We start from the raw sequence: 21,797 nt of genomic DNA, 5'->3' as shown, positions 1-21,797 counted from the left end.
ACAGTGTGCCGAAATGGAATGAGGTTGGGCCTTAATCAAATATGACTGAAGTCTTCCTAAGCAAAGGAACTTGGACACAGAAAGAGAAGCTGCAGGGAGCAGCCAGAAGCTGGAAGTCAATGGGACCTAGCAGAGACAGGGTAAAGCACTGCCACATCAGAGAGAGTTAAGTCAAGAGGCTACTCTGGAGATTGCTCTTACGCAAGGTTCAATTGGACCTTGCTACCTATCATAACCTGCCAACCCCCACCCAGGACCATTCCAAGCCAATCCTAAAGAATACCTAGGGCAATTTATAAGATTCCATAAAGGTTCCAGGCACTAGAGTAACTTTCCAGAAATCTACAAAGTCCAGATGGATACCTGGTCCAGATAAGTACTGAAGCCTAGCCCAGCCTCTCCAGAACATCAGATAGTTCCATCTCCCTATCCCATAATAGTGACGACCCTTCCAATATCAAAAATTTATAATTGCCATAGCCCAAACAACCCCAATGAGAGATATGGAAAGATCAAAGGTGATGGTGGAATTATGCATAGAAGATAGGACTTAACAAATGAATATGAATGCTGAATCATTAAATTGATATCTCTTAGTCTCCAGTATTTTAGAGCAGCTAGAAGTAAAAACCTAAAATTGTGAAATTGTAACCCATGTCAAAATTTGAAATATGTTCTACAACTAATTGTGATGCTGTTCTTTGAAATTTATAGATTTTTTTGTATATATGTTGTTCACAAAAAAAAGAAAGAAAAAAATAGTCAATTGTGATGATGAAAAGGTATTTAAGCCCTCTAGCCTCCTATATTGTGGAGTAGCTAGAAAGAAAAAATCTGAGAGGATCATATGGTAGCCCATGACAAACTCTGGGATCTATCCTACAACCACTTTTTGAAGAGTGCTTTGGAAACTATTACTTTTTTATTTCTTTGCTTTGTGTATATGTTATACTATACAATAAAAAAAGAAAAAAAGCATTAAAGTAAATATATTTTTCTCATGTAATACAATCATCAAGAATAGAACTGTAAAGAACACCTAGAACAATAATAAGATTCCACAAGAGTTCCATGCACTAGAGTAACTTTCCAGAAACCTACAACCTCCAGATGGGTCCCTGGTGCAGATAGTCCTGAAACCTAGCCAACCTGATATCCAGAATATCAGATAGTTCCATCTCCCTACCCCATATTAGTGACAGACCCTTCCAATAAGAAAAATTTAGAATTGCCATAACCCAAACACCCCTAAAGACATGGAAAGAAAGATCAAAGGTGATAGTGGAGTTATACAGAGAAAATAGGATTTAACAAATGAATAGGAATGCTGAATCATTCAATTGATATCTCTTTTAGTCTCCAGTATTTTAGAGGAGCTAGAAGTAAAAACCTAAAATTGCAGAATTGTAAGCCATGTCAAACTCTGAAATATGTTGTACAATTAATTGTGCTGTACTTTGAAATTTATACCTTTTTGTGTATGTTATTTTTCACAAAAAAAGAAAGAAAATAACTCGATTGTGATTGAAAAAAATATTTAAGCCCTCTGGCCTCCTGTATTCTTGAGGAGCTAGAAGGAAAAATATGAGAGGATTGTATGGTAGCCCATGCCAAACTCTAGGATCTGTTCTGTAATTACTTGTTTGAAGAGTGCTTTGAAAACTTCTTATTTCTTTGCCTTATATATATGTTGCATCATACAATTTTAAAAGTTAAAAACAGAACAAACAAACAAAAAAACACTGGCACATGCATTGCCATGTGATATGGAATCCAAGAAAATCAAAGATTGCTGACCAGCTAGAAGATACTCATCCTGGGAAAAGGCAGGCCTTGAAGGCTCTGAAATCGTGAGCCAATAAATTCCTGTTGTTAAGCCAACCCATTGTACGATATTTGTTTTAGCAGCTGGAAAACTAATACAGCTATATTGCGTATAAAACCTTTGTCCAGTGCCTGGCAATTAATAAACATTTTTTTTCCCAAGTATAAAAGATACTATTAAAAGTGGCATGGCTGTATATTTGCATGACTACTTACTTTTAATTAATAAACATTTGATGAATGAGCTAAGCTGTTCATTCATCAAAAAAATGTATTTGGTGTGCCCTTTATATACTTGCTCTTTGAAGCAGCACTTGTGCTGTTTTATCTCTTCTAAAATGACATAGATACTTTGATGTGTGGCCCTGAAGTTCTTAGGTTGATTGAGAATATGTTCTCTCCACTTATGCATGTGTTTGGAGAGAGAGAATTTGGTATAGAAGGGAAGAGGATTCCTGTTGGTTCTTGTTGCAGGTCACATAATAGGTTAGAGAAGTTGAAAGAGGTTACACTTTGATTGAAATATGACCATCTTGTATCTGGAAAAGTTATTTGTCCTTTTTGAGTTGTACTTTAAGAGAAAAATATCCAGGGAGCAGTAGAGGACACCAGGTTAGCCAGCCATTTCTACTACGTCAGCCCCAGCCATTAGGGAAATGATAAATCTGGCAGACAGGTTGCCCTCAAACCTAACTCCAGTGTAGATTTTAAATGAGTACACAAACTAAGTTATGGAACCCTGATAGCAGGAAAAAAACAAAAATGAGGAGACTGAGTAGAGTATATGATAGAAAGTGAAAAGAAGTTAGAGGAAAAAGTTCCCACTGAAAAAAATTGAGAGAACCGTATGAGCCCTTGCATTTACTCTAGATTGAGGATGTTTGTGGGTTTTTTTGGCGGGGGTGGGTGGTGGTGAGGTGCATGGTCCGGGAATCAAACCCAGGTCCCCTGCATGGAAGGCGAACATTCTACCACTCAACCACCCATACATCCTGTAGGATGCTTTTCATAGGAGATTGGCACAGACTCTGTTTGGTTATTTTAATAGTGCTTTTCTGAGATGTCTTCATTTTTAGTTCTGGGTTTTATACCAGGGATCTGAAAAACCTGTGTTCTTTCCTTCCTTACAGTGCTGAGGCTTTCTACCAATGCAGGCCAGTGGAAAGAAGCAGCTAGCAAGGTGACCCACGCATTGGTTAATATCAGGTAAGGAATGAAAATTTATTTCTTTCAGAGTTCTCTGACTCTTGCCAAAGTTTACTGTACTTTTATAAGTGGAGTATGTTGAACACTAAAACTATTTTAAGCTCTAGTGTCTGTAGGAGTGAAAGAAATTGTCATATTGATGAAGAAAAGCAGGAATGCATGAGTCTTTTATTTTGTCATGTTGAAATAGCTCAAAGTATTGCTGTTCTGTGAATTTTCTTACCAAGAGATTATTTCAAGCCTTTCTTAGGTGTCTTTGTTTCCAAAGTGTTTTCTGTGTATAGGCTATCCTGAAAGTTTTTCTCTGAAAAATTTTTCTGCTGTTCTCCATGACTTCAATGAATGACTCATGGGGATCTGGAACTTTGACATTTTGCTTTATGTAGCTTTTTCTATTTGTGGTGAGTAGAGACAAATGGATCCCATGGGGTTAAGTCGTTTTAGTTTCCTTAGGAAACAAAAGTGCAGTTACAAAATGTTGTATGTATTGGATATAATTGTGTCAGATATGGAGTTGATCACCACTTGAAAAAATACCACTCACTCACAAGAGTGATCTGCTTATAGTTGGAGAGGTGAAAATGCTTCCAGTTTTATGAACCTAAATTTGACTTTTCTTATATTCCTTGCTCCTTTTGTGCCTATGCTTTTCCATTTCTCAACAGTTATTGTTCTTGCAAACAATTGAAAAATTAATGTTGAGAAAAAGAGGCAAACTCAACAGATGGGAAATTGACTTAGCTCCAAATGGAAGCCTTGCCAGTCATTCCCAGTGATAATAATGCACGATTACAAGTTGGTATAGATTTTAATGTGCTACATAGCTGGGATGAGATGTTTGTTTCTGCATTTCTTTCTTTTCTCTTTTCTTTAAAGGCAAAATGTCCTGTCCTTGCAGTGATTTACTGCAGTGTTTGAAACATCTGGGAACAAAAGAAAGTGTGGAATGTGTGTGTGGAGGGCTGGGATGAGAGAGCATGGGAGTGAGATGTGCTAACAAGATCTCATTGAAAATTGGTCTGCCTTACCTGTCCTCAGAGACATTTTGTAGCAAACTCAGTTTTATAAATTTCACAAAAATGCAAATCCACACTTAGCAGATAAACCAGATACTTGGTGAGGCCTTATGATAAATGTAATTTTCTGTAAGAATTAGAAATTACAAGCTACTTTCTCCCAAAAATGCCTTTGTGACCCAAGGTCAGTATGACAGATATGGTGTACTGGACTGTAGGCTAGAGTACAAAGTGCATGTAGGTATAATTTATGTTGTGTTTATTTATTCATGTATTCACTTAGGTTTTCCAGACAGCTCCTTTTCATCTGGGCCCTGTTTCCATGATCGCATTCCTTTATGCTTGCTTTATCTCCTACCTTGTTACTTCTCCTTTCAGTGGTCCTGGCTTGGCTGCTGTCATACTTCCCGAGGGTTGTCAAGCAGCTGATTTAGGTCCTTGGCCTCTCCATTTTCTGAGTAACCTAGAAAGGACTAGGCTAAGCTTTGAACAGGTGCCCATTGCTATGATTGCTTCCTTCTTTTTTGCAAAACTCTGTCAGGCCTATGCCTTCATTTTTCATTTCTCAAACTTCTCTGATGAACTTGCTACAGAGGATAAACATATCATCTTCACTGTTGCTACTGACCTACTTAAAGCATGTGCTGAAAGTAGCAAACACCTAGACAGTTTTCTTATTAGATCACAGGAACAGATGTGGTTGAATGCCACTTATCACAGTAAGGCAGGTCAGGAAAAAATAATTGGTGATGCTGAGTCTGCAAACTTTGTGCTGCTCTTTCATTATATATACATGCACACACACACGCAATCTTCTCTAATCATTATCATTTAATCACAGCTAGAAAGTAGGTAGTATTACATATTATTTAAAAAATTTTTTTTTTTTTTTTTTATTAACGGAAAGAAAAAAAAGAAATTAACACAACATTTAGAAATCATACCATTCTACATATGCACTCAGTAATTCTTAACATCATCACATAGATGCATGATCATTGTTTCTTAGTACATTTGCATCAGTTTAGAGGAACTAGCAACACAACAGAAAAAGATATAAAATGTCAATATAAAGAAAAGAAATAAAAGTAGTAGTAGTAGTAAAAAACAACAACAACAAACAAACCAACAAGCAAACAAAAACAAAAAAAAACCCTATAGCTCAGATGCAGCTTCATTCAGTATTTTAACATGATTACTTTACAATTAGGTATTATTGTGCTGTCCATTTTTGAGTTTTTGTATCTAGTCCTGTTGCACAATCTGTATCCCTTCAGCTTCAATTACCCATTGTCTTACCCTGTTTCTAACTCCTGCTGAACTCTGTTACCAATGACATATTTCAAGTTTATTCTCGAATGTCCGTTCACAACAGTGGGACCATACAGTATTTGTCCTTTAGTTTTTGGCTGGATTCACTCAGCATAATATTCTCTAGGTCCATCCATGTTATTACATGGTTCACAAGTTTATCTTGTCTTAAAGCTGCATAATATTCCATCGTATGTATATACCACAGTTTGTTTAGCCACTCTTCTGTTGATGGAGATTTTGGCTGTTTCCATCTCTTTGCAATTGTAAATAACGCTGCTATAAACATTGGTGTGCAAATGTCCGTTTGTGTCTTTGCCCTTAAGTCCTTTGAGTAGATACCTAGCAATGGTATTGCTGGGTCGTATGGCAATTCTATATTCAGCTTTTTGAGGAACCGCCAAACTGCCTTCCACAGTGGTTGCACCCTTTGACATTCCCACCAACAGTGAATAAGTGTGCCTCTTTCTCCGCATCCTCTCCAGCACTTGTCATTTTCTGTTTTGTTGATAATGGCCATTCTGGTGGGTGTGAGATGATATCTCATTGTGGTTTTGATTTGCATTTCTCTAATGGCCAGGGACATTGAGCATCTCTTCATGTGCCTCTTGGCCATCCGTATTTCTTCTTCTGGTAGGTGTCTGTTTAAGTCTTTTTCCCATTTTGTAATTGGGTTGGCTGTCTTTTTGTTGTTGAGTTGAATAATCTCTTTATAAATTCTGGATACTAGACCCTTATCTGATATGTCATTTCCAAATATTGTCTCCCATTGTGTAGGCTGTCTTTCTACTTTCTTGATGAAGTTCTCTGATGCACAAAAGTGTTTAATTTTGAGAAGCTCCCATTTATTTATTTCCTTCTTCAGTGTTCTTGCTTTAGGTTTAAGGTCCATAAAACCACCTCCAGTTGTAAGATCCATAAGATATCTCCCAACATTTTCCTCTAACTGTTTTATGGTCTTAGACCTAATGTTTAGATCTTTGATCCATTTTGAGTTAACTTTTGTATAGGGTGTGAGAGATGGGTCTTCTTTCATTCTTTTGCATATGGATATCCAGTTCTCTAGGCACCATTTATTGAAGATACTGTTGTGTCCCAGGTGAGTTGGCTTGACTGCCTTATCAAAGATCAAATGTCCATAGATGAGAGGGTCTATATCTGAGCACTCTATTCGATTCCATTGGTCGATATATCTATCTTTATGCCAATACCATGCTGTTTTGACCACTGTGGCTTCATAATATGCCTTAAAGTCAGGCAGCGCGAGACCTCCAGCTTCGTTTTTTTTCCTCAAGATGTTTTTAGCAATTCGGGGTACCCTGCCCTTCCAGATAAATTTGCTTATTGGTTTTTCTATTTCTGAAAAATATGTTGTTGGGATTTTGATTGGTATTGCATTGAATCTGTAAATCAATTTAGGTAGGATTGACATCTTAACTATATTTAGTCTTCCAATCCATGAACACGGTATTCCCTTCCATCTATTTAGGTCTTCTGTGATTTCTTTTAACAGTTTTTTGTAGTTTTCTTTATATAGGTTTTTTGTCTCTTTGGTTAAATTTATTCCTAGGTATTTTATTCTTTTAGTTGCGATTGTAAATGGGATTCGTTTCTTGATTTCTACCTCAGCTTGTTCATTACTAGTGTATAGAAAAGCTACAGATTTTTGAATGTTGATCTTGTAGCCTGCTACTTTGCTGTACTCATTTATTAGCTCTAGTAATTTTGTTGTGGATTTTTCTGGGTTTTCTACATATAGTATCATATCGTCTGCAAACAGTGATAGTTTTACTTCTTCCTTTCCAATTTTGATGCCTTGTATTTCTTTTTCTTGCCTAATTGCTCTGGCTAGAACTTCCAACACAATGTTGAATAATAGTGGTGATAGTGGACATCCTTGTCTTGTTCCTGATCTTAGGGGGAAAGTTTTCAATTTTTCCCCATTGAGGATGATATTAGCTGTGGGTTTTTCATATATTCCCTCTATCATTTTAAGGAAGTTCCCTTGTATTCCTATCTTTTGAAGTGTTTTCAGCAGGAAAGGATGTTGAATCTTGTCAAATGCCTTCTCTGCATCAATTGAGATGATCATGTGATTTTTCTGCTTTGATTTGTTGATATGGTGTATTACATTAATTGATTTTCTTATGTTGAACCATCCTTGCATACCTGGGATGAATCCTACTTGGTCATGATGTATAATTCTTTTAATGTGTTGTTGGATACGATTTGCTAGAATTTTATTGAGGATTTTTGCATCTGTATTCATTAGAGAGATTGGTCTGTAGTTTTCTTTTTTTGTAATATCTTTGCCTGGTTTTGGTATGAGGGTGATGTTGGCTTCATAGAATGAATTAGGTAGTTTTCCCTCCACTTCGATTATGTTGAAGAGTTTGAGGAGAGTAGGTACTAATTCTTTCTGGAATGTTTGATAGAATTCACATGTGAAGCCGTCTGGTCCTGGACTTTTCTTTTTAGGGAGGTTTTGAATAACTAATTCAATCTCTTTACTTGTGATTGGTTTGTTGAGGTCGTCTATTTCTTCTTGAGTCAAAGTTGGTTGTTCATGTCTTTCCAGGAACCTGTCCATTTCTTCTAAATTGTTGTATTTATTAGCGTAAAGTTGTTCATAGTATCCTGTTATTACCTCCTTTATTTCTGTGAGGTCAGTAGTTATGTCTCCTCTTTCATTTCTAATCTTATTTATTTGCATCCTCTCTCTTCTTCTTTTTGTCAATCTTGCTAAGGGCCCATCAATCTTGTTGATTTTCTCATAGAACCAACTTCTGGTCTTATTGATTTTCTCTATTGTTTTCATGTTTTCAATTTCATTTATTTCTGCTCTTATCTTTGTTATTTCTTTCCTTTTGCTTGCTTTGGGATTAGTTTGCTGTTCTTTCTCCAGTTCTTCCAAGTGGACAGTTAATTCCTGCATTTTTGCCTTTTCTTCTTTTCTGATAAAGGCATTTAGGGCAATAAATTTCCCTCTTAGCACTGCCTTTGCTGCGTCCCATAAGTTTTGATATGTTGTGTCTTCATTTTCATTTGCCTCTAGGTATTTACTAATTTCTCTTGCAATTTCTTCTTTGACCCACTTGTTGTTTAAGAGTGTGTTGTTGAGCCTCCATGTATTTATGAATTTTCTGGCACTCCGCCTATTATTGATTTCCAACTTCATTCCTTTATGATCCGAGAAAGTGTTGTGTATGATTTCAATCTTTTTAAATTTGTTAAGACTTGCTTTGTGACCCAGCATATGGTCTATCTTTGAGAATGATCCGTGAGCACTTGAAAAAAAGGTGTATCCTGCTGTTGTGGGATGTAATGTCCTATAAATGTCTGTTAAGTCAAGTTCATTTATAGTAATATTCAGGTTCTCTATTTCTTTATTGATCCTCTGTGTAGATGTTCTGTCCATTGATGAGAGTGGTGAATTGAAGTCTCCAACTATTATGGTATATGTGTCTATTTCCCTTTTCAGTGTTTGTAGTGTATTCCTCACGTATTTTGGGGCATTCTGGTTCGGTGCGTAAATATTTATGATTGTTATGTCTTCTTGTTTAATTGTTCCTTTTATTAGTATATAGTGTCCTTCTTTGTCTCTTTTAACTGTTTTACATTTGAAGTCTAATTTGTTGGATATTAGTATAGCCACTCCTGCTCTTTTCTGGTTGTTGTTTGCATGAAATATCTTTTCCCAACCTTTCACTTTCAACCTATATTTATCTTTGGGTCTAAGATGTGTTTCCTGTAGACAGCATATAGAAGGATCCTGTTTTTTAATCCATTCTGCCAGTCTATGTCTTTTAATTGGGGAATTCAGTCCATTGACATTTAGAGTTATTACTGTTTGGATAATATTTTCCTCTACCATTTTGCCTTTTGTATTATATATATCATATCTGTCTTTCCTTCTTTCTACACTTTTCTCCATGTCTCTCTCTTCTGTCTTTTTGTATCTGACTCTAGTGCTTCCTTTAGTATTTCTTGCAAAGCTGGTCTCTTGGTCACAAATTCTCTTAGTGACTTTTTGTCTGAGAATGTTTTAAATTCTCCCTCATTTTTGAAGGACAATTTTGCTGGATATAGGAGTCTTGGCTGCCAGTTTTTCTCTTTTAGTAACTTAAATATATCATCCCACTGTCTTCTAGCTTCCATGGTTTCTGCTGAGAAATCTACACATAGTCTTATTGGGTTTCCCTTGTATGTGACGGATTGTTTTTCTCTCGCTGCCTTCAAGATCCTCTCTTTCTCTTTGACCTCTGACATTCTAACTAGTAAGTGTCTTGGGGAACGCCTATTTGTGTCTAATCTCTTTGGGGTGCGCTGCACTTCTTGGATCTGTAATTTTAGGTCTTTCATAAGAGTTGGGAAATTTTCAGTGATAATTTCTTCCATTAGTTTTTCTCCTCCTTTTCCCTTCTCTTCTCCTTCTGGGATACCCACTACACGTATATTTGTACGGTTCACATTGTCCTTGAGTTCCCTGATACCTTGTTCAAATTTTTCCATTCTTTTCCGGATAGTTTCTGTTTCTTTTTGGAGTTCAGATGTTTCATCCTCCAAATCACTAATTCTATCTTCTGTTTCTTTAAATCTGTCATTGTAGGTATCCATTGTTTTTTCCATCTTTTCTACTTTATCTTTCACTTCCATAAGTTCTGTGATTTGTTTTTTCAGTTTTTCTATTTCTTCTTTATGTTCAGCCCATGTCTTCTTCATGTCCTCCCTCAATTTATCGATTTCGTTTTTGAAGAGGTTTTCCATTTCTGTTCGTATATTCAGCATTAGTTGTTTCAGCTCCTGTATCTCATTTGAACTATTGGTTTCTTCGTTTGACTGGGCCATATGTTCAATTTTCTGAGCGTGATCCGTTATCTTCTGCTGGCGTCTGGGCATTTAGTCAGATTTCCCCGGGTGTTCGACCCCACAGGTTGAAAGATTTTTCTGCGCAGTCTCTGGGTTCTGTTCTTCCTATCCTGCCCAGTAGGTGGCCCACGTGGCACACGCCTGTCTGTGGGTTCCACCAGCGAAAGTTGCTGTGGGTCCCTCAACTCTGAAAACTCTCGGCGTAGGGGAGGTTCGGCAACCGAAGCGTCTTGGAAGAATGCCAGCCGGCCCGGGGTTCCAAACGCGGGGAGGGTCGCCGGCTGTCGCAGCACAGGAGAGCGTCCGGCCAAATTAGCTAGTCGGCCCGGGGCACCAAGCGTGGCGGGAGGGCGCCAGCTGTCGCAGCCCGGGAGAGTGCACTGCTCCCAGCCGACAGGGGAGTCACGTGTTTGGAAGGGATCCCCCGGTCACTGTTCTCCGCAGTCTGGGGATTTCCGACCCAACTATCTCAGTTGTTCCGGGGGGCCTCGTGTGGTGGGGGCACCAGCCGCCGCGGCCTAAGGGGACCGCCTGTCCAATTCTACCAGCTGGCCTGGGAAGGTGGAAGGGAGGGACTCCGGTCGCTTGCTGTCCCACCCAGGAAAGCCCGTGCCCCTTGGTGATCTCACCGGAGCTGGTTCTCCCAGATAGTCAGCCGTTCCAGGATGGGGTACGCTGTCCCTTTGATTTCCCTCGTGGCTCCGGGAGCTGCTCTGTATTATCTCCACTCCCCCAGTAGTTGTTCTGGAGGAGGAAAGGTGAGGGCGGCAAGGCTGTCGAGGCTGGTGGCGGAGGAGCACGGTGAAGGCGGGGGAAGAGGGCACCGTGTTGGTTGGAGAGCAGCCGGAGCAGGAGGGGGAGGGGGAGGAGGGGGGTAGAGGGGGGGGTAGGGAGGTCGGGCGGCTCGGCTGCTGCGGGGCGCGTGCGCCGCGCGGCGGTCCGGCGGAGAGAGAGAGGGGGTAGGGAGGTCGGGCGGCTCGGCTGCTGCGGGGCGCGTGCGCCGCGCGGCGGTCCGGCGGAGAGAGAGAGGGGGTAGGGAGGTCGGGCGGCTCGGCTGCTGCGGGGCGCGTGCGCCGCGCGGCGGTCCGGCGGAGAGAGAGAGGGGGTAGGGAGGTCGGGCGGCTCGGCTGCTGCGGGGCGCGTGCGCCGCGCGGCGGTCCGGCGGAGAGAGAGAGGGGGTAGGGAGGTCGGGCGGCTCGGCTGCTGCGGGGCGCGTGCGCCGCGCGGCGGTCCGGCGGAGAGAGAGAGGGGGTAGGGAGGTCGGGCGGCTCGGCTGCTGCGGGGCGCGTGCGCCGCGCGGCGGTCCGGCGGAGAGAGAGAGGGGGTAGGGAGGTCGGGCGGCTCGGCTGCTGCGGGGCGCGTGCGCCGCGCGGCGGTCCGGCGGAGAGAGAGAGCTTAAAAAAATTTTTATTGATAAATGTTATATATTCATATACCATGTAATCATCTGTTATGGTCAGGTTCATGTGTCAACTTGGCCAGGTGGTGGTACCTGTTTATCTGGTTGGGCAAGTGCTGGCCTATCTTTTACTATGAGAACATTTCATAGAATTAAATCATGAGCACGTCAGCTACATCCACAACTGATTCCATTTGTAATTAGCCAAGGGGAGTGTCTTCTTTAATGAATGAGACTTAATCTAATCACTGGAAGCCTTTTAAGGAGGATGCAGAAGAGACAGGCTCTCTTCCTGCTTCAGCCAGTGATCCTCTCCTGTGGAATTCGTCCAGACCCTCCGAACATCCATTGGAATCATCAGCTTCACAATCTACCCTACGGATTTTGTACTCTATGTTGCCAAGGTTATGTGAGACACTTTTATAAATTGTATGTTTATGAATATTTCCTGTTGATTCTGTTTCTCTAGAGAACTCTAACTAATACGACTTGGTACCAGGAGTGATTCTTAAGAAACAGAATCTTAAAAATGGGTTTTTATGAATGTTTTCTACTCGGGCTGGACTCTGATTCCCATAATCAGAATGATATTACCAATCCATGGAGTGAGTTGGCAAAAGAGATAGTCAAAGTATCACCATTTGATCCTTCTAATGCTTAGCTTGTACGAAGCCAGACTCTGGGGGAAAATGTTTTTGATACCTTTACAGAGTTTTGTGGAAGTATAGAGAAGTTGGCTGGTTGTTGTTAGATACACTGTATACATCAGTGAGTGAAAGGGATGGGCTTAAGACTTCAAACAAGAAGCGTAACTGCTGTCTGACAGACTAGACGTTTTTGTGAATGTCCTGAAGGAAAATCTTATTTCCTGTAGCCGTAGACTTGAGATCTCTGAAATCAGACTCAGAATCTTATTGTTAGAGTAGTAACTTTACAGCATAAGCTGAAATCTCAGTCTTGCATGGTGTCTGCCATTTAAAGTGAGGGCATTGATTGGAAAAGAGTAGGACCCTGAAAAATGGGATGGCGACATACGGATTGATAATGATGTCGGTGGAGAGGTTGAAACCCTAGGTCATGCTGAGTCTTCTCTAAATAACCCTGTAATAGTCTGCCCTGAGGACATAGCCGTCCCACATCCAATCTGTCTTGAGGAGTTGGCCACCCAACCTCCACCTGAAGGGATTAGCCCTAGAGTGATTAATCCTGTTTCACCAGATGGTCTAGTTTGCTAGCTACCAGAATGCAACACACTAGAGATGGATTGACTTTTAATAAAAGGAGATTTATTTTGTTAAAAATGTATAGTTCTTCAGAGGAAGGGCAGCTAACTTTCAACTGAGGGTCTTTCTTACACGGGAAGGCACAGGGTGATCTCTGCTGGCCTTCTCTCCAGTCCTCAAGGTTCCAACAACTTTCCCAGGGTGGTTTCTTTCTTCATCTTCAAGGACCTGAGCTGAGCTGCAAGTGCTTTGTATGCTGAGCTGCTTTGGCTGTGATATGTTGAGCTCTCTTATTTAAGCACCAGCCAGTTAAATCAAACATCATTCATTGCAGCAGGCACGCCTCCTAGCTGACTACAGATGTAATCAACAACAGATGAGGCTTACATGCCATTGGCTCATGTCCACAGCAATAGAACTAGGCACCTTCACCTAGCCAAGTTGACACCTGAATTTAGCTACCACACCAGATGAAACTGCAAATGAATACCCTGAAGCAAATGGCTTGGAAGATACTTCTAATTCTTTTCATGACCCACCCCTACCACCCCTCATTTCTTCCAGACCTATAACTAGACTAAAGTCCTAACAGGCCCCAAAAGGTGAGGTACAAAGTATCACACATGAGGAGGTACATTATACTCCAAAAGAACTGTGTGAGTTTTCCAATTTATATAGACAGAAATCAGGGAAATATGTGTGGCAATGGATTTTAAGGGTGTGGAATAATGTTGGGAGAGGTATAAGGCTGGATCAGGCTGAATTTATTGATATGGGCCCACTAAGCAGAGATTCTGCATTCAGTGTTATAGTTTGAGGGTTAGAAAAGACATTAGCAGTTTGTTTGGATGGTTGGCTGAAACATGGATCAAAAAGTGGCCAACATTACCTGAGGTTGAAATGCCAGAACTGCCCTGGTATAATGTAGATGAGGGGATCCAGAGGCTTAGAGAGATTGGGATGTTAGAGTGGATTTATCATGCAAAGCCTGCTCTTACACCCCAGGAATATCTGGAGGATGCACCTTTTACGAAAACAGTGAGAAATAAATTTGTGAGAATAGTGCCATCATCCCTGAAAAGCTCTGTAGTTTCATTTCTCCGTAGGTCAGATATTATTGTGGGAACTGCTGTCCCTGAGCTGGAATCCTTAAACGCACTGGGGATGACCCAATCCCAACTTGGCTGAAGTCAGGTGACAGCACTTAATCGCCAAAGACAGGGTGGATGTGGCTGTTATAATAGACAGCAAACTCAAAGGAGGAGTCAAAATAACCTGACTTGAAGAGATTTTGACGTTGGCTAGTAAATCATGGGGTACCTAGAAATACAATAGATGGGCTCATGAACAAAGTGGTCATGGTGGTAGGGATGGAGGTTATGCATGGGCTCAGCAACATGGACTTCTGCTTACCAAGGCTGACCTGGCTACAGCCCCTGCTGAGTGTCTAGTCTGCCAACAGCAAGGACCCATACTCAGCTCCCGATATGACACCATTCCCCGAGGTGACCAGCCAACTACATGGTGGCAGGTTGATTACATTGGACCATTCCCTTCATGAAAGGGGCAGCAATTTATTCTAACTGGGAATAAACACATACTCTGGATATGGGTTTGCTTTCTCTACACGCAATATTTCTGCCCAAACTACTAAGGCTTACAGAATGCCTTATCCATCGTCATGATATTCCACACAGCATTGCTTCTGATCAGGGAACACACTTCACAGCAAATGAAGTGGAGGAATGCGCTCATGCTCATGGAATTCTCTGGTCTTACCATGTTCCCCATCATCCAGAGGCAGCTGGATTGATAGAACGGTGGTGTGACCTTTTGAAAACTCAGTTACGGTGACAACTAGGTGGCAATACCTTGTAGGGCTGGGGTAATGTTCTCCAGGAAACTGTGTATGCTCTGAATCAGCATCCATTGTGTGGGGCTGTTTCTCCCATAGCCAGGATCCATGGATCCAGGAACCAATGGGTGGAAGTGGGAGTGGCACCACTCACTATTACCCCTAGTGATCTACTAGGGGTTTTGCTTCCTGTCCCTGTGACCCTGAGCTCTGCTGGTCTACAGGTTTTAGTTCCAAAAGGGGGAGTGCTTCTACCAGGAGAAACAACAATGGTTCCATTGAGCTGGAATCTAAGACTGCCACCTGGTCACTTTGTGCTATTCATGCTCCTAGATCAACAAGCCAAGAAGGAGATCAACAATCAGCTGGGGTGGTTGACCCTGATTATCAGGGGCAAATAGCACTGCAACTACACAATGAAGGTAAAGAAGAGTTTTCCTGGAATATAGGAGATCCCCTAGGGCATCTTTTAGTATACCATGCCCTGTGATTAAAATCAATGGAAAATTGCAACAACCCAGTCCAGGCAGGGCTACCAGTGGTTCTGAAACTTCAAGAATGAAGGTTTGGGTAACCCCACTAGGCAAAGAATCACAGCCAGCTGAAGTGCTTGCTGAGGGTAAAGGGAACATGGAATGGGTAGTGGAAGAAGGTAGTGATAAATATGAACTACAACCACATGATCAGTTACAGAAACGAGGACTGTAATGCTGTTTTGTTCATGTTATACTATTTAAGTTGTAAGATATCAAATTTGAGAATGAATATTACCCAAGGACTTGCACCCTATTCTGGAGAGATTTAATGTGTTTCCATTTATATGCAGGACAGTTCAGTATTGTTAGGTGAGGGGGGAAAATGTGTCTTTTATTGTTTTCTATTTAGAAATCAGGTATGGTTTAAGGTGATGAGTATAGCTGCCAAGTTGACAAGGGGTGAACTGTCATGATCAGGTTCATGTGTCAACTTGGCCAGGTGGTGGTACGTGTTTGGTTGGGCAAGTGCTGGCCTACCTTTTGTTATGAGGACATTTCATAGAATTAAATCATGATCACATCAGCTACATCCACAGCTGAATGATTCCATTTGTAATCAGCCAAGGGAAGTGTCTTCTTTAATGAGTGATACTTAATCTAATCACTAGAAGCCTTTTAAGGAGGATTCAGAAGAGACAGGCTCTCTTCCTGCTTCAGCCGGTGATCCTCTCCTGTGGAATTCGTCCAGACTTTTCATCAGAATCATCAGCTTCACAGTCTGCCCTACATATTTTGGACTCACTGTTCTCATGGTTACGTGAGACACTTTTATAAATTTTATATTTACGAATATTTCCTGTTGATTCTGTTTCTCTTGAGAACCCTAACTAATACATCATTCGATGTGTACAGTCAGTGGTTCACAATATAATTGTGCATTTATCATCACAATTGAATTTTTTTTCTTTTTGTGAAAAATAACATATATACAAAAAAGCAAAAAATTTCAAAGCACATCACAACAGTTAGTTGTAGAACAGATTTCAGAGTTTAGTATGGGTTACAGTTCCACAATTTTAGGTTTTCATTTCTACTTCCTTTTTTTTTTAACATATACTTTTTTTTAACCAATGAGGGGAATCTTAAACACATTGTAAATTGCTGCAGTTCCCACCATTGTTGCGTGGCATAGCTGCGAGTTGAGCACAGATTTTTGAACTCCAAGTCCGGGGTTCTTTCTACCCTATCAGTGCTTCCTTCTATAGAATTTCATCAGAGGCTATCATGGAGGTAAATAGAAAATTAAGCATGATATATTGAAGGAAGCATGGAAATTTGAGTTAGAGAAATAGGATTTTTTATTTCTGTCTCTGCCACTTACTGTGTGACCTTGAGTAAGTTACTTAGCTTCTCTGGGCCTCTTTCCTCTGTCTGTAAAATAGGGGTGAGGATGATATTAACCATTTTGTAGGATGATGGTTATGAGGATATATAATGCAATATATATGAAAACACTTATTAAACTATAAATAGTGGTGAGGTATTAGTTTTTATCTCCAGGTACCATGATATCTCTTTGATGAGGTTATAGGCTTAGCACTTTGAACTTTCCTTTAAAATGTTTCCTAAGAATCTCTTCACTTTTCATTGCAACAAAAGTTTGATGTTACTCTTAACCTTAAAAGATCTTTTGCTTTTCTTTGTAGGTGTACTGTGATGACTTTGGATGAGGATGGCCTAGGGAGTTTTCTTTTCTCTTAAGAATCAGTAGTTTCTTGGCTGAAGGCAAAAATAAGTAGTATACCTGAGAAGTTTGCATTGTGTTGGGCCAAGAGGAATGAGTGCTGCCTTATGCTCCTTTACTACTCTCTCTGAGCTTGTGTTGTGTATCCATGGCACTGTTCACCTTGGGTGGTTTAGAAAACAAGAGCCTGGGCAGTCAATGGTGGCACAGTGACAGAGTTCTCACCTGCCGAGCCGGAGACCCAGGTTCAATTCCTGGTGCCTGCCCATGTTAAAAAAAAAGAAAAAAGAAAAAAGAAAACAAGAGCCTGTATCAGAAAATTTGACCTGTGGGTCTTCCAGGAATACTGTGGGATGAGTAACTATTGGCCACCCAGTTGATTATCAAGGGTTGAATAGAAAATAGCTTAACAGTAAAAATTGAATCAGTATGCAGTGTTTACTTCTGCTGTTTATGAAGGTTATTTGATTTAATTCTATACCTGGAAAGAATTTCTAAGCCACAGTGAGCAAACTTTTAGCTACCTTTTCTGTTACATATTCTTTAATAGTCATGGGAAGGGATTGAGTTTTATGTCAAATTTCCACACACTTAGCAGTTGAGAGGTTCTTCCAGTCTGGCTTGGTGGTTGATGATGGCTGCAGGTTGCGTCTTTGAATTTTTTAGAATGCAATGCATATAATGACTGCCCTAACTTTGTGCGTCCCCAGCAGGTGAAAAGCAACAGAGAGGCTGCAGACCTTTCTCTTGTTTGAAACTTAGATTGTAACAAGCAAAAATTAAGGTACTTCCACATGTTTGGAAGCCTAAATTTGCTCAAGTGTCAGCCTCTTTGCTTTTCACTTATCTTTCTTGGCTTAGTCATGTCCATTCTTTAATTGTCAAAGTAACTTGTGTTTAAACAATTTGTTTCTCTCTTCCTGTTTGATACTTCAGTGAGATTCTTAAAATGCTGTTGCTTAGAAACTGCTATTTCTATTGGAATACCCAGTGTTAACCAACAAACAAGGCCTTATGTTCTTTTCCTTCCCATAGGAAAAGAAGAATACTCTCGCTGTGCTACAAGAAACAAAATATTATGCCACACCTTTAAGATTCCTGTTGCAGGTGTAATTGTTGCTTCATATAACCTCTACAGAGCTAATGTTCCGCGAAGGAAAAATACCCTGAGGGGCCATGTGCCGGGCTAGAAAGAGAGCATTTGGAAAGTTTTGCTTGGAAATGTGTATGCTAAGTATTTCCTGCAATTTAGGTTCCTACCCCAGTGAGGTCCTGTGCTTTAGAAAAGATGTCTGCTGCTTTTCCGCCCGCTGCCCCCTTCCCCCAGCGCCGCTCCGGCCGCTCCGCGCTTTCGGCGAGTTCTGGGCTCCTGCCACGCCACCGCTGCCGCCGCCGTCGTCTCCCTTCAGCCGCCGTCTCCCTTCAGCCGCCATCATGATCATCTACCGGGACCTCATCAGCCATGATGAGATGTTCTCCGACATTTACAAGATTCGGGAGATCGCGGACGGGCTGTGCCTGGAGGTGGAGGGAAAGATGGTCAGTAGGACAGAGGGTGGCATTGATGATGCTCTCATTGGTGGAAATGCCTCTGCCGAAGGTCCGGAGGGTGAAGGTACCAAAAGCACAGTTATCACTGGTGTTGATATTGTCATGAACCATCACTTGCAGGAAACCAGTTTCACAAAAGAAGCCTACAAGAAGTACATCAAAGATTACATGAAATCAATCAAAGGCAAGCTTGAAGAACAGAGACCAGAAAGAGTAAAACCTTTTATGACAGGGGCTGCAGAACAAATCAAGCACATCCTTGCTAATTTCAAAAACTACCAGTTCTATATTGGTGAAAACATGAATCCAGATGGCATGGTTGCTCTCCTGGACTACCGTGAGGATGGTGTGACCCCATATATGATTTTCTTTAAGGATGGTTTAGAAATGGAGAAATGTTAACAAATTTGGCAATTCCTTCGATCTGTCACCTGTCATCATAAGTGGCTGCTGCTTTTCATCCACACAATACCAGGACTTAGACAGATGGACTGATGCCATCTTGAACTCATTTATTTTGACCTTGATTTATTTGGAGCGGAGGCATTGTTTTTAAGAAAAACATGTCATGTAGGTTGTCTAAAAATAAAAATGCATTTAAACTCATTTGAGAGAATGCCTCTTAGTTTAATATTTAAACTAAATTCATCCTGTAGTGTTCCTGGAGAAGCTATAGCCTGTTTATAGGTAACTACTTTACAGCATCAGGCTGTCTACAGATAACATCTACAGTTAACCTACTTCTGGGACTGGAATATAAAAACAAGAACCAAAAGTCTTAATTCTGAGTTGAAGGAAGGAGACCATGTTCATAGCAGTGCCAACATTTGAAGTGGATCTTTATAACATTTCATCATCTACCAACGGAAATAGTTAACTCTGGAAGAGTTTTATCAAAAGAATAAAGAGACTATAATAACTTGGAAAAAAAAAAAGAAAAGAAAAGATGTCTGCTGACTATTTTGTCTAACCTAAGTAGACAAAAGAGCAAAAGAAAAATTGACTAAATATGACCTTCATCTTACCAAACAACTTTCAAGGTGAATAAATTGAGGCCCTTAATGAGTTTCGTCAAGTTAACATCTTAGTGTTTTTCACTTAATGAGCATTTTGTTAGCACCAAGTTCACAGTCCTGTTCAATGCTCACAGAAAGAAATAGTGGCTGAATCACTGAAAATAGTTTTTTCTCGTGATCTATAATTTTTTGTAAAGTAGGTAAATGCTTTTAACTCTGTGTTAATGAATTAACTTTCCCCTTTATTTGGAATGCATTTAGCTGAAGTTTAGTTTTTCTTCAGAATGATATTTAAGATGTTGCTATGATTAGTGACAAGCTTTAGGGTTTGGAATGAAGATTTAGTGCATTTCTTTGTCTCATCATTGTTCACCTATGAGTTTACCACCTGCCCCTTATTTGATCCATAGTCTTTTTGTTCCATTGCTGAGGTTGGTTTTTTCTCCCCCTTCCTGCTTATGTGTTTATGTAGCTATTTTCCTTCACCTAAAAATTCTTCCTCTAAAAGACAGAAAAGAGAGGAGAAGGGAGAAAAAGAGAAAGATAGGAAGGAAGAAAGAAAAAAGAGAAGGAAAGCTTTGAGTGTACAACTCTGCTGGGGAGGCTAAGAAATAAGAGTAGACTTTAGCAGCTTCTAGTAAGGGGTTTCATTGAGTATAACACCCTTTGGAACAGGCTGTGTATGGAATTCTAAAAGTCAAGGAAATAGACTCTCAAGCCATAGTCAAGGAAAGTATGCATTGATCTTTACTGCTGATGGCTGTAGTTAGGGTTGGGAAGGGAATGTGAGGTCTCAGTCAGCTGAAATCTGTCTATCTCCCCTTGCCCATGCACCTTTTGGGGACATATTTGTCTCATATTGCCACAGTTTCCTGACCAAAATAGACACTAAGTTGAGAAAAGGAGCAATTTGACCTCTAGGCACTTCTGCTGAAGGTTATAACTTTGTCTAGTGAAAAGCAAATATGGATTAAAATGATAAATAATAGGCAGAGTCTTTAGGCTGCTGACTCAAGTAGCAGGGGATACATGAACATAACCTATTCCACTTGTCCACTCTAAGGTAGCAAGTAGGCTCAAATTATCCCTTGAACTAAAATTTAGTTGTTGATCAGACTTTGATGATCTTCCATTATTCTTTATAATTCATTAATTCATTCATTAATTTCGACTTGAATCTTTATTATTGCCCTCCTTCTGCTTGCTTTAGGTCTGCTTTGCTCTTCTTTTCTCCAGTGCCTTAATGTGGACAGTTAGGTTATTGATGTGAAATCTTTCTTCTTTTTTAACATAGGCATTTACAGCTGTAAATTTCTGCTTTAGCTGTATTTCATAAGTTTAAATATATTATGTCCTCATTTTCATTTATCTCAAAATATTGTCTAATTTCTGTTTTGATTTCTTCATTCACCTATTGGTTATTTAGGTATGTGTTGCTTAATTTCCACATAATTATGAGTTTTCCAAATTACTTTTGTTATTAATTTCTAATTTCATTCCATTATGGTCAGAGAATATTCTTTGTATTATTTCTTAATTGAGATTTATTTTATGTTGAGCTGTTTTGAGTGGCTGGAGGGACTGCCTTTGTGACTGAGCCCCTGTACACTCAGTTGACTAAGTGTAGCTACTTCCTGATGATTAGAGGTAGCTAAGAGTTCTGGGCCTTGATGTAAATTGGAAGAACAGACAGTTGCAGATGAAATTGCTGATAATACTAGGGAAGAAATGGATAATTGGCAGTTTCCTCCAGAATATTCTAGCCCTTATTCCCAGATGTAACGTGAATTACCCCCACATGGCAGAACATAGTCTTTCTTCTCTTTTTAGATATGCAGCCTCACACCATTCTTTGTTTCTGTAAAACTGTATTTACATGGCACAAACCTCTGGTTTACACATGTTGAGTCCAGGTTTTAAACTTAGCATTAACTTTTTATAGGTGTCTGAGATTAGCCATGTGACAGATGTTCTTTATTTTGCTCATCTTTTAATCAATAGAATCCACCATATGCTATTTCCAGTTTCTTTACATAAGCATCAAAAACTTGGGAAGGGAAGTAATAAAAAAAGTATTGACAAACTTCATTGAGGGATGGGAGAAAAATCATGGAACTGTTAAACTTTACCACTGGGGAAACCCTGGATACTGTGCCAAGCATTAGGGACACCCAAATCATAGGCCAAGCCCTTGATCTTGAGACTTGCTCTTGTGAAGCTTATGTATGTACCAGAGAAGCTTAGCCTACCTATAGGTGTGTCTAAGAGTCACCTCTGGAGGACTTCTTTTGTTGGCCACATTTGAGC

General features: G+C 40.3%; 2 protein-coding genes across 7 annotated transcripts in view; both read left to right on the top strand.

Annotated features, from left to right (window-relative positions):
• Positions 1-21,797, top strand: part of ARMH3 (armadillo like helical domain containing 3) — a 365,667-nt gene that overhangs the window by 232,708 nt on the left and 111,162 nt on the right. For 5 of the 6 annotated variants that reach the window (XR_013161708.1, XM_077125817.1, XM_077125814.1 and 2 more), the window contains one exon: positions 2,955-3,030. Coding sequence is in view for 5 of the 6 variants with exons in the window: in XM_077125817.1 (XP_076981932.1) it covers positions 2,955-3,030 (76 nt within the window). In the remaining variant the exon portion in view is untranslated. Of the gene's footprint in view, positions 1-2,954; positions 3,031-17,958; positions 18,136-21,797 lie in introns of those variants that run through there. The other variant, XM_077125816.1, reaches the window with a different exon arrangement.
• Positions 18,314-19,080, top strand: LOC143654199 (translationally-controlled tumor protein-like). Its single transcript, XM_077125824.1, has one exon. The coding sequence runs from the start codon at positions 18,358-18,360 to the stop codon at positions 18,874-18,876; it is 519 nt and encodes a 172-aa protein (XP_076981939.1). The 5' UTR covers positions 18,314-18,357; the 3' UTR covers positions 18,877-19,080.

Source organism: Tamandua tetradactyla, chromosome 13, assembly GCF_023851605.1.
Source record: "Tamandua tetradactyla isolate mTamTet1 chromosome 13, mTamTet1.pri, whole genome shotgun sequence".
Classification (NCBI taxonomy): Eukaryota; Metazoa; Chordata; class Mammalia; order Pilosa; family Myrmecophagidae; genus Tamandua; species Tamandua tetradactyla.
This window is presented reverse-complemented; position numbering and strand designations above follow the sequence as displayed.

Excerpts from the sequence above, each read along its gene's own strand:
- LOC143654199 (XM_077125824.1), top strand. The coding sequence starts at position 18,358 with ATGATCATCTACCGGGACCTCATCAGCCATGATGAGATGTTCTCCGAC.